The 13,694-nt window shown below is 41.3% G+C and overlaps 1 protein-coding gene across 1 annotated transcript in view; it reads right to left on the bottom strand.

Moving 5' to 3' along the window:
- Positions 1-13,195, bottom strand: part of nrp1a (neuropilin 1a) — a 62,541-nt gene extending 49,346 nt beyond the window's left edge. Inside the window, 2 exon segments of the mRNA XM_016443268.1 lie at positions 10,462-10,636; positions 12,517-13,195. Coding sequence (XP_016298754.1) covers positions 10,462-10,636; positions 12,517-12,583 — 242 coding nt within the window. The 5' untranslated portion in view covers positions 12,584-13,195.
- Between the last annotated feature and the right edge of the window lie 499 nt (positions 13,196-13,694).

The following is a 13,694-nucleotide window of genomic DNA, read 5'->3' as shown; positions in this document are numbered from 1 at the left end:
TCCATAGTATGTGACAAGCGTTAACCGAGCCTACTGTAATGGGCTCCTGCAGCCGCTAGCTGCGTTTGGAACGATAATAACCTCACTACTGTCACTCAAAATGTTGGTGAGACAGACAAAAAAAAAAGGAGCTGGGGTTGGGACCAGAGTCCGTTACAACAGTACAGAGAATGAAAACACTCCCTGATGGAGTTATTAGCTTACATGCGACTGTTGCAGCGTGTAGAGGGAGGGACCATGACTTGAGGCTATGGCTACGAAGTTAGCCCTGAGTTATATGATAACTGAGTAACGGCTTAGTGGTGCTTTTGTTTATTTTTTACAATATATTTTGAAATGACTGGTTGAAACAGGTTCTATGAGCAGCCAACTGTTGAGAAGGACATTCTTTTTGTCTCAAAAGAATACAGTACAGTTTATGCAAATAAAAATGATAAATAAAACTTGCGCGTGAAAGTACTTTTACATAATGCATTTGTGCTGTTGGCCTCAAATAGACTTTGTCTCCTGAACTGTTTCTCAAATTCTTGTCAACATCAGAATTAATAGAAAATAATTTAAAAACAGGTGCAAATAATATCTCATATTCCCCAGATGTGTCTATCCAAACATCCCCTCTTCATCCTTCATCCCTAAGCCCAAGTGATTAGAGTAGCACCATTTAATAATGGGTGGTACAGAGCACATGTGGTGTAGGGCTGGCGAAGGGTGTGGACATGTCAAGCGGTTCAATACTGTTAAATTCTCTGAGAATAAATTACTCCAACCCAGCCCTAGTGGCCACCATCGCAGAGAGGTCTTAAGCATCATGCTTAATCTTTGAGACATATGTTTAGATGCTAATCAATTTTGAATGGGTGCGGTGCAGGAGACCATGCCGCACACTTTCATAAATGGCAATTATGATTAACATTGATGAATTTAGCGTGTCCGCTTTCATTAGCACTACTAATTAGGCTGTTCGGAGAGACACGGATTCCCAACAATCACATTAATGAATTCCAGTATTTTGTGAGAATTATTGCGTACTGCACTACTAGCAGTTTCAATACAGTCTTTAATAGGCAAATAACCAGATGAAAGAGGTAGCAGTAAAGGCTGAGAAAGAATACTATAAGATACAAGAATGCTCTGGCAATTTCCACTCTAAGTTTTAAATGTGCAATCACATTTGAAACACCGTTAGCAAGCTTTCCATTTTTTCTTTACACCTCTGAGACAAGCACTTGTCCTTCCTCTTAACCAAATCCAAACTTGTTGAACATTCATTTTTGCCAGGAAAAAGCAGAGAGGGCCACAAGACAAAGAGGCCACTGTGCTACCACTAAATTATTAATTCTCCTCTACATTAGTGCATGTCAGCAAACAATTCTGTTTCCACTCGTTCCATCATCTGTCATTATCCATTAAAGCAATTTTGCTGGAAAACAGAAAGCTTTATGGTTTAGAATTCGAAGAAACATAGAAGGCATATTAGACCATAAAATGCCCTCATTTAGAATCTAACATCCTGTTCTCGTTGGAGGAAGGAGCAAGAGCAATTAATTAAGAGTTCTGCCCAGGAGGCAAAATGGCTAATATGCATTTACTGATTAAGTGAAACACATACACTAAGCGAGCCACAGCACAGAGCACGGTTAGGCTACATCAGAGTGCCACACTTCTTTGCTAATGTACAATTCCCAAATGATCAAATATAAACACAGCTGAAGGAGCTTGAGGAAGTTCTGTCTTCAACCAGCAGGGCAGGATGGATATCTGTGTATCATCCACTGACAGGATATGACGAGGAACTGCACTAAATTGGCTTAAATTTACCTCAGAGATTTAACCTCAGTGTAGCAATGACGTGGTGGCGGAAGCTGCTGCAAACCTGCTGCAATTTAGGAAGAATAAGTTATTAACTTGGCTAGAGCTAAACAATGTTGAAATTTAACTGCAGAATTTTACAAAATGTGCAAAATGTATAACCACACAGCTAGATGAATGCTAAGACAGTTCTTAAATTGTGCGTTAGGTCGCCACTTGATGTCATGTGTTGATGTCCGATGTTTTGAGAACCAGTGCTGCATATTATGTTTACATGGGATTCAGCTAAAATACAATTTAAATAATATATAGTCACTGTTGTTGTACATAGGAGAGAAAAAGTGAACAAAAATACATTTTTGTACAAGAACAGGACAATGGAAAAAGAAATTGCACTGTATGGTGTACAAGGGACACAGGTCTTCATTCGGTCTCTGTCAGGAGCCCATTTCACTGGCCATTACTAAGAAAATAGCCACCATTTGTCCCACCTTGACATCTGATAGGGGGTATTATTACTGAGCCAGAGTGGCCCCAGCCCTCTGGAGATGGGGTCCATGGTTAAGAAGATGAAAAGTCAAGCTATAATAAAGGATGTGGATTAGGTTTGAGGGGAGGGAGGTAGCTGGCGGGGGTCAGGGGCAGATGTGCATTACCCTCTATTAAAAATCCCCCCCCCCTCCCAATTTCACCCAGCCAACCGGTGTCTCCCACCTTTAGGCTGCCGCTGATTCTGCAGTGGTAGAAGGTGACGTAAGCCTCCTCTAATGAGGACTAAATTCATTCCTATTATTTGCAAAGAGAATCAGGGTCAGCTTTAAGTTGATACCTTTTGCTATGCTAATTACAATACTAATTATTCTGAGATATATAACAAGATCCCGCAGGCTGAAATGTCTGACCCATGTCACTTGTCCAACAGCAAAAATGGTAAAGAACAGACAATTATTATAGATGTATATCTAAGTGCATTATTAAATAAAATAACCCACAAATCCAATTTGGCATAGCCATAAACTGATGACAAGGATATGACCTAGTGACTTTCAGAGATGGGTTAAAATCAGGCACAAATGAAGACTGTTCTCATACAGTATGAAACAATGAGCTTGTGTAAAGAAAACAACCATTACTATACTATCTGGCCCAAATATACACTGCAATATAATATGTGCTCTCTAGTTAGTAATTAACAGAATCAACAGGAGGTCAACTAGAGGTAAACCAGTGGGTGGCGTTCATGAAAGAGGTAGACAGAAAGAGAAAGATTGAGAGAGAATGTGCTACAGGCTCATGGATGAGAGCATGAGGTCCCCCCAAGTCTACGTACTGGGTCACTTGGAGTTCCCCCCTAATGTCTCATGTCCAGTTCTTTCTTTCTTCCAGAGGAAAACTGTGCTTATAACTGCACTGGGAGTAATTCAATTAACTTGCTTTCCTTGCGAGTCTTGCCCCCTTTCCTCTCCTTCACCCCCCTCGCCTTCCTCCTCATCCAGGCTTGTACAATGATGATGGCAGATGGGGCCAGGGAATGGATACAAAGTGCAGCCTTTGACCAAGGCATCATTTCTCATGGGAACAGTGTCATGGTCAACAGTGACACAAAGAATTGGGACACACACACACACCCTTCAGATGCTCATTTTTTATTACATAAGAGGAAGACGGAGAACAAAAGAGAAATCTTTACTTTGTCAATTCTCTGACATTTGCCATTTGACTAGTTCCCTTACTCTTTCTGTGTCCTTATTCATTATCACGTGCATTCTCACTTTATCTCCTTCCTTTCCGTTCTCTTCAAAAGGGAAAGCAAGTTCCTGGAATTACACACTTTAGAGGGCACACACTGAGACAGCCAGGTGGTGTGTTGTTTTCATTCCATTGCAATTTCGGTGCATTCTGCTGTAGCCTGGGCAATGCGCTTGTGTCAAAGTGTGTGCTCGCATATGTGTGGTGTCTTGTCGTGCGGCAGTTTGATCAAAGTACCGATGCCAAAGATGATGCCAAAGTTTGGAGGGCAAAATGACCTCTCCATTCACAAACCCACACTGCCACTGCCAACTTGGAGACCTCATGAAAGATAATTAGCTCAGTATGCATGCTATGACCAGCAGACCTGCTGGAAACTGGAGGAGAGGATAGGAAAGGAGGGACTGACAGACTTAAGCTGGCATTGAGGCTGAAGACCACAAACATCCCACCAAGGGGTTGATTTAAAAACAGGTCAGTTTGCAGCTTTTGGGACGTGCTATTTAATTGCAAATTATAGTGTGAGAAAAATACCACATTCACACACAAACAAACCCCCTAAAACGAACACCAATCTGCTGAAAGACAAGACCAAGAGAAAAGCAAACAAAAGGGGCGGGCAAGCGGGTTGTGAACTGCCTCAGCTCAATCAGAGAGTCTTTGCCCCATTCATCACTGTCTCTTTCCAGCCATCAAACTCACTACCAACACTGCCGCAGAGAAAACGAAGACGGACGGCCCTCGGCTGCACTCAAAATGGAGCAAACAAATAAGAATGAGATGAAAGTTAAGTTCTTAAAACATGATCTCACAGCCTAAATTTCCAACAAAAAAAACACAACATTTTCAAAAACACAACCTGAAAAACTCAATTTGCCATCTCAGCGTGGGGCCCAAGTGGAGCTGAACCTTGTCAAACCTAAATCCCCATCCAACTGGTCCCTTAAGCTCAGAGCGGTGTGGGGTGAACCATAGTTGGGCAGGAGCCCCATCAATCAAAAATAAAGGGCCATTTGCGGCTCTGGCAGCAAACTAAACAAGGCCAGCATGTGCAGACATGGTGAATTAGCTCTACAACAGAATCACATCAATTAAAGCTTAGGCCCTTCTGATGTTCTCTAGGGGAGCTTAAAAAAACAGGTTGTCTCGAATCAGATCTTTAACCAATCGTGCTGAGAACCTCAACTCTTGGTTCCTAAGCAGTAGTAATTTCCCCTCATTTACTCTCTCCCTGTGTTTCTCGTAAGTTCTCAGATTCCATATTTGGGCCTCTGCATGGAAACATCTTGCCCTGTTGCTAATGAGCTTCATCTAAACAAAATGTATGTTCCACTGCATCTTTACATGTGTAATGCAGCAGTTCAGACATGAAGAACTTTTACTTTTTGTAGAGGACTCCTTTTTCCTGTGCTGTCGTATTTCATATTGCTATTGCTAAGATAAGTCATCAATATTTGTGGCCTTTAAAGACATTTTAATTTTTAGGCGCACACTAGCACACATATGGCCTCAGAGCTAAGTGACATGCCCTAAATGCCAAGGGGTGTTCGACAACAGATTTTCTTACCTACTCTTTTTTTGTTTATAATTTCACAAAGTAATATCTTCAAATCTTAATCCAGTGGTGAGATTAACAAATTGTTCTTTAATCATGCAACTTGTAATCATGTAAATATCTACTTAAGAACATCTGAGCTGGAAGAAAATGGAAATGAGCAACAAGATTTTCTCAGCTGTGACGGCTCACTGCAGAAAACAGAAATTTCCATTTCGTTGTGGAAAGCTGAGGAGATCTTTGCCCAGAAAGATCTTCATCATTCTTTTGTCAGAAATTTGTTTGAATGATCTTGAGATTTGCTAATGTCTTCTGTGCTTTACTGCAACAAGGGAGGAGGTTTGCAACTACTTTATTCCTAATTGATTTGGCTTACTCCTCCTTCTAAGCTGCATTTATCCACCTGTAGCTCACACATCCTGTAGTGTTTTTATTTGAATATTTCACTTTTTTCATCCGGTCCATCCTTCTGCCTCCTCCATCTCCTCACTTTCTAATACTCTCTTCCTTTTCTTCCCTACTTCCCTACTTCATCACTCTCTCCTCCCCTCATTGATAAGCTTACACTGAGTGGCGAAGTGCCTAGGCTTTCTGAGAGAGAAACGGAGAGCAAGAGAACGAGGAGGACATGAATCAAGCCAGTGACAGAACAGCAGGGAGGACAGCAGATGTCACTGAGAGAGAGCTTTTCAATCAGCCTGTCCTTCCAACACACGGGCCAAGGTGAAGTGCTTTAGCGGCGGAAAACCCCTTGCCCTGACACACACATGCAGAAAGATACACACTGCTTTAATCTTTCTCATTAGCTGGACCACTTTACAACCTCAAGTTTCTCAGTGACATGCGAGAGGGCTAGAGGGCCAAGGAGAAAATGAGGTGATGAAATGCATGCCAAATACATGACTGCTGAAAATATAGAACAACAACAATCATTTCAGAGCTATAAAATGAATGTGGATAACATAGCTCAGATAACTCGCTACTGGATGAATTTGATTAGAAAAGTTCACATTGAAAATCTGATTGCATCTCAAATCTGAGCATACTCTGAAACATTGTTGAGATCTCCTCTAGAAGGCCTTTTTCAATAAGATTGCCTAATATTTTACAAAAAAAAACATGTCATTGGTCTACCAGACAAATAGCCACACCCCAAACTCATGCCATTGGTTAAACTGTTGTTAATCTTGTCAGGATTCTCAAACAAAGAGCAATGTTTTGAAAGCACCACAGAGCCTTCAGGAGAGAAATTACATCATCTTTTTACAGCTCAGTTTTTGAAATAAGTGTAGCCTATGTGGGCACTATTGTGTATGTTTTTCAGTGTTTATGCCTCATTCTCCATCTGGACTGGCTTTAGTAACACCACCTCGCTCTTGCTCCATATGAAAGCTGCTGCCTTCTTTCCCTGTACCCAGAATACAGCGCAGAGCTAGAACAAATGTGATTTAGAAGCAGTCTAGGGACAAGAAACAACCTCCCAACACAGCAAACTGCCCAGTGTGGTAGCAAAAGTCCCTGCCTTACAGTCTGCTTTCTGTCTGTTCGGCGACACAAAGCACATCAACCGTTAAGAGAAAAAATGCCATCTTTGTGAAATGAAACAGGAGTGGTACACCTGTTTTAGGAGCACAGAGTCAGGCACGACTCTCTGCCTCTCATCAACAGCTCACGAATGGCCCAGCGCTGCTTTTGATCCTACGATTGCTTCTCTGACCCTCCCTGAGAATAGATTGCCATGCTTATGTTTGTTAACAGGGGCCATAAGTATTTAAAACAATCTCTGTCAGCCCAAGCCTCCACCGCTGCCCAGAGGTCAAAGCATTCCCTGCCTTTAAAAACCCTCATCACTGAGGATGAAAGGAGGTCCGTTGCATTCCATACTTCTTTGGTAGTCCCTTCCGTGACAACCCCTGATGAATGTTCATGCCGTACGGCTCTCTCCGTGTTCATTCGTTGTGGAGGAGTGGAGAGGGCCGGTGTTAGGTGTCTGGAAGAAGCAGGGAGAGTTATGGCCATTCCCAGCCTGGCTATGGAACCTCTCAGTGGGGGAGAGGAGACCCACGGGGCCCCTGCTCCACTGGAGCCCACGCAAACAATGGATAAAGACCCTGCCAGAGTGTAAGAGCCATGTTGATATTTAAACACCAGTGAAATCTACTGTTTTACTCTTTCTCTTCTCGCCTCGCTTTCTCAGCCACAACATTATTTCACATCAACAGCAGGGCATCTGAGCAAATGAATGGTACCGGAGCCATTGAAAGTGTATCTATATGAATTAAACCTAAAACGTCTTTATGAAACAACCCATAACTAAATCAAAGGCATCTACTGTTAGAGTCTCCATGACTAATCAGCTTTGTCCAGTGAAATCTACTGTTTTACTCTTTCTCTTCTCGCCTCGCTTTCTCAGCCACAACATTATTTCACATCAACAGCAGGGCATCTGAGCAAATGAATGGTACCGGAGCCATTGAAAGTGTATCTATATGTTGGCATCTACTGTTAGAGTCTCCATGACTAATCAGCTTTGTCCTAGTCTCCGAGCAACACAGATACAGGATGTGTGGTTTGTTTGGCCAGCCAAGAGTGTATTTGCTCTCTCTGCAGGACATGTGGCACTTTGTGGGCTGACCCAGCAGGGCGGCGCTGAAGGTTGGTCACTGTAAAGCTGTGCTTTCAGGCTTAGGGTTACTGCGGAGACATTGGGGGCTAGCCAGGGGCCTTCTACTGGCCTCCTTTGGGACCAATCTTGAGCAAGCATTCTCTGAATGCCATCTTGACTATTCACAAGAGCGCACACATGCACAAATCCAAACAGACCGGCCATTATTGTGCATTCTCCGACTAGGTACAAAGAATATTGCTTCAAGCAGTAAAGCTTATCTATTTAGAGAGCAAAGCTATACTCTGTCCTTTGCCACGTTTCAACAATTCCTCCATCCAGTGCATCCCTTCACCACTTTTCAAGACAGGAATGTAACAATCGGGAGGAAATGTTTCCAGTTTCTGTTTGGTCAGCGGATTGGGGCGCATCAATGATTCATAGTGCTGTCAGAGGAATGTGTTATCAGGAGAGGGTGGCCTCTGACACACACAAACACACACACACACACACACACACACACACACACACACACACACACACACACACACACACACACACTATGACCTAACTGAAGTCCATCTGCTTTAATGACACTAAATACACCAATGTAACAATCTACAAGCTGTCCTACAATCAAAAGTAAATAAAAAACCTCTCTCAATCAGTACATTTGTTCCAGTCACAAACAAAACATGCCAGAGATCATCAGGCACGTGCAACACCCAGTGTTGACTCTGATCCGGCAGCTGTTTTTTTTCACAAGTGGACATGAAGCATTTCTTGTTTGCTTTGTTGATAACGGACATGTTATGCTGAGCATGTGCAGTCCATTTGTTGCTAATTAGATTGAGAGCGGCGCACTGAAGCATGTGTTGTAGCTTCCCTCGCTCGGCAGTACATCTGATAAAGAAGCCATTTCGGCCATCAAACAGTTTCCATTATGCAAGAGGCCCTTAATGTGTGTCCAGCTGAATCTGGGAGTCAAAAAATAAAAAACACCCCCCAATCTGCAGAAACCAGATCCACCAAACAGATGTCTATCTGATCTCCGAATTGAATTAGCAATAGAGGTGGTGGTGGGGGGGTGTCAATCTCTGTCGCTCATAACTTTCAGCCCATCAAGACCGAAATTATTAAACAACTTTAAATTTGTTTGAATGGCCGTTCTCCACAGCAATTTAAAATGATAGATTGAAGTGGAGATATTATAGAGTGGCACTGAATGCCAGTGAATGGCATATGTTGCCTAGGAGGGGGAAATACAACCGCAGCACGTTTTAGGGAGGGGAAGAAAGCCCTGAAGCTGAGTTCCAGCAGAAAACGCAGTGCTGAGGGCATGAGTGTGTCTTCAAGTTAGCACTTAACATAACTTGTACTGCTATTTCATGAACCACATGCAAAGGCATAGTGCAAAACCTTATGATGCAAAGAGCATTTTGGAGTTACGGATGAAGCCAAAAAATGACTGCTTAAGAATTTAACGCAAACACAAAATGACATTCACAATCCACTTATATTGTTAATTAGATAGTTGGATGGGAGGGGCTGAAAATAAGAGGAAGTGGTGATGTCAGCCAAAAAGAAAAGTTGTTTTAGGGGCGGAGCAAGCTATTATATTTTAATAGATTTTGAAGACATTTGGATTAAAGAGCACTAGTGAATCATGGACAATCAAAAAAAAAAAACTTAAGCTAGTATCCAGTTTGTTGAAAAAATTACAAAAAGTCGGAAGCACTCGATAATCCCCAATTGCAATTATGAAGTGTTTTCCGAACATCATAATCCTAAACAGTTCCCAGCACACTTTAAAGAGCTCACGTTAAACTCATTTATATCCTCTGACTGCCTCGGGAGCTAAACTTGCAATTCTTTAGCTTGGCTTGTTCGAACACAGGCAAACCATTGCTGGATAATTTCATTAGGAGGGCTCGTTATGTCCTCACCATGTGTCTCTCCACACTCCATTCACTCCAAGTATCCCCTGGTTGGAGATTTGTGTGTGTGTGTGTGTGTGTGTGTGTGTGTGTGTGTGTGTGTGTATCTGTGACCGGAGAGGGGTCTGGTCGTTTCTGGGCAGCGAAACCTGAACTCTCAGAAGAGACGGACCCCCTATGAGCAGACAGCACGGGGTCATCTGGGGCTGTAAATCTCTGTAGGTTTACAGAGCCATAAAAAGGTAAAGATCCTGATAAACGGTGCCATTAATACGAGGCATTCAGTGAACACAAAGAACTCCAGGCGGAAGACTATCTGGGTGGAGGGGATACAGTAACAGAGTCGGTCACACTCTGACAGTACAATGACGTCCCTCAGACCCGCCAGCACAAACAAAGGAAACAGACGGAACGAGAAGGAGAAAGAGAGGAGCGAGAGACGACTGCACTCAGTGGAAACAAGCTGCAGTAACCAAACCACATGCCAACTGTTGAATCATGATGTAAAAATAAAAAACTAGCTGTCAATACCTTACTGTTTCACCTTTTTGGCATGACAGAACTGCCAACACATTGTGTAAAAGGAAACTCCGACACATTCAAGTGTTGACTTAAATTGTGTTATTTTTAACACATTTACAGACACATCAAAAATATTTTCGGAAATTTTAACTGAAATCGGCACTAAAAGAAACCAAGCACACATGTGGCCCTCGGCTCCACAGCAGCTGAACGTCTTGCACACACTCAAGCTGTGCCAGCAGGTGGCGCACCTCCACACCAAATAGTGAACACTGAACACTTACTTGCACTCTCTGTCTTCCAGGTCAAAGTGTGGGTTGAAGTTGATCAAAATCCTCTGGTTCGGTCCTGGAGCTGTAATCACCCATATGCATTTCTGAGACGGGTAGTAAGATACCGGATAACCGGGTGAAGTGAGGTAATTTGCGCTAGTGATTCTGATATTGTCCCCGCATTTGTCTGAAAGAAAAGAAAATACAAATCAGCCATGATGAAAATCTGGCCACCAACATAGCTGAACCAGGTTTATCAGGTTCATCAACCAGTCGCACATCTGAGTTTCACCAACCAACAACCCACAACTACTGTATAGATAGTGAAAATAAAAACAGTTTCCATGGTGCAAACACATTCCACGTTCAATGTGACATTGTCTTAATGCTGTATTTTTGAACACCACTACTGTATAGTTTGACATAAGAATGACTATGCCATTTCTCTCCAAACATTCACTAAAACTGAGAAAAGCTCCTCTAGTCATTTCTGACCTATTTCTAAGCACTAAATAAAGGCTTGATATTTTCGCCTACATTAATGTCATTATGTGGGAGGGAAGCATGACCTTTGTCTCTCCCATATTTTATTTATTTGCTCTTTCAACCACCCTACAGCTGATCAACACTGAATTTCATCATATCCATCAACAACAAACAAACTTTTGGAGCACCACATGGCTCACGGTCTAACAGAGATGTTTACATGTAAACACTCAAACATGAACACATTTAGACAGAAAATATGACAGCTTCAATGTAAAACTGCCAGCGTTAAATATATGTAATTATAAAAAACAACTCAAGATATTTGAGTGTCAAGAGTTTTCTCAGGCAAACAGAATAAATTAGATGTTTTAAATGAGGTCTAGTAAAGTTTAATGCATTCAGAAAAAATCATAGAAATAAATTACCTTTTTGAGACTTTATCATTAGAGGCTTTTGGGGTTTAATTTTTTTTTTATATATTGTTATATTATTTTGTTTTAATATTGCTGAGAGGGAATCATGACCCTATAATCACTATTAAACGCTCAGAATTTGTTATATTTAATCATTATGTTAATTCATGAATGTAGCAGACAATATATGCACGATTATCTACACATTAAGTGACTTCAGTGGCAAAAACCACATGCAAGTGACCCCATGAAATTTCAGCTTGAATCCCTCTAGACTTCATTCCGGACAGACATGATACACATTGCGTGACTTTAGCAAAACACGCGGACGACTGGAAAATACATGACTAATTACAATAAAATATCCAAAATGGCCCAATCAATAATACTTTCCCCAAAGTTTATAACTATTATTAGTTATACCTTAAATTTAACTAAACTTATTCACGACTAATGGGGCAAAATTATTATTTATAATTGCAATTCGTAATATCAGACCAGTTATATTACAGTTAGGCATCAGATTCTCTGGAATAATGTTATAATGTAGTCTCCCAAATTTGGCCGAGATTAGGGTCAGTAACACAAAACTTTTAAGTTATACGACGAGCAGAAAACTTTAGGTAGCACTTAAAAAAAAGTTACTAATAAACGTAATATAATGATATAACTTAACAATCCACTAATTCGTAGTTAAGTTATATTCAAATATGAATAGGTATATATGAAAACGTGCTTCATTACATTTTGTAATAATTGAAAGCACATTAACGTCACTTTCATCTTTTAAGAAATGTAACGTAATAAGTCTACATTTTTTTCATGATAATAAATAATGTAAATTAATAATATAATGTAAAATAACAATACGATATTTTATAAATATTCACCTTTTTGCAAACATTAATATTAATAATTGAAATTATTATAAAATATAGCTTATCATGTGAACACATTTGTCCACAATCTGTGCTTTTACTGTACAGCGGAAAATAACAACTGAATATTAGAGCGGATAAAATGATTTGGCTGGCTATCCAGTGTCAGAAACAGGCGGCAGGTGAGAGCAGGTGACCAGTCTTAAGTCGCAACCCATCACTTTTAGGCTTTCCCCATCTAATCCCAAGAAAAGGTCATTAAACACCAAGCTTCAGTTGACACTCACCATTTTTGAAAGCACTGACGATGAGAAAGATTCCCGTAAAGAGGATCAACACTAATCCACAATGCATCCTCGATTCCTTGAGTTCCGCGTGTGAAAATAACCAAAATTTGAAAAATTAAGAAAAAAGAAAATCTTTAAATGGTCGTATAGGGGTAATTCCTCTCGTTTGGAAGGAAGGAGACCAAAAGAAGGCGTAAAAGGGCCTGAGCGCTGTAGAAATGCGGGGTTTTGTGCGTCTTCAGGTCGCTTGCATCCTGCCATTCAGCTCTGGTATCCTCTGCGCTCTCCCAGCCGCGCTCCTCTCTCCTTTGCCATTTCCTTCTGCCTGCTAAAGAATGACAGAAGAAACGTTGCAGCTCCGCGAAATAGACGAGCAAACGGGCGTAATCCTGTGCGTAAAGTGAGAGAGAGAGATCGCGTGTAGCTAGACTTTGGCTAAAAGTGGCTTGGATACGCGAATCAGCCTCCGCGTAGTAACCCGGCGTTCTGCTTAGTCTCAAAATCTGAGTGAGGAACACAAACATCTGGCGATTGGCTTTGCCATAACAGCGTCTTAAACAAGGGATACACCCCCTAAATCACGCTTCTCTTCTTCCTATAGTTTGTTGCTCTGCCGTGTGCCAGACGCGCAGGGGATTCTCATTGGTTTGATTACGCATATGCAAAGCCCGACCTATATGGAGCCCAACCTCTCGTATAAAAGAGCCCAGAGACCTCTGTGAGACACTGTCCAGCCCTCGCGCGCCGTGGAAGTGTGACACGGCTGCTGCTGTCCTTTATATCAGGCGACAATTGAACTTGCTGACCAAAATGACTTGATTCAGTACAATAACACCAGCCACTTTTAGCTCTCAAAATGAGAAACGCACAAAAGCCGCTGTATGGATTTCGTATAGGCTACTGATTTATACGGAAACTAAATAAAGCGTAAAACTGTGCCATAGTTTCTTATTTGAATCGTATCTATCTAATCTATATTATTTTAGTATGTATTTTCTCCATATTTCATGTCTTTGCGTATTTGTACACATGCAAACACAAAATTAAAGACAAACATTATAGTCACCACCAGCATGAGTATATGTATTATTATAGTTATTATAATTGAATCCAGAACTTCGTTCAATATTGCACAGTTCTGATCAATAGGAGGATGGATTATACAAATATATGTGCAT

Source organism: Sinocyclocheilus anshuiensis, unplaced genomic scaffold (assembly GCF_001515605.1).
Source record: "Sinocyclocheilus anshuiensis isolate Anshui unplaced genomic scaffold, SAMN03320099.WGS_v1.1 scaffold631, whole genome shotgun sequence".
Classification (NCBI taxonomy): domain Eukaryota; kingdom Metazoa; phylum Chordata; class Actinopteri; order Cypriniformes; family Cyprinidae; genus Sinocyclocheilus; species Sinocyclocheilus anshuiensis.
This window is presented reverse-complemented; position numbering and strand designations above follow the sequence as displayed.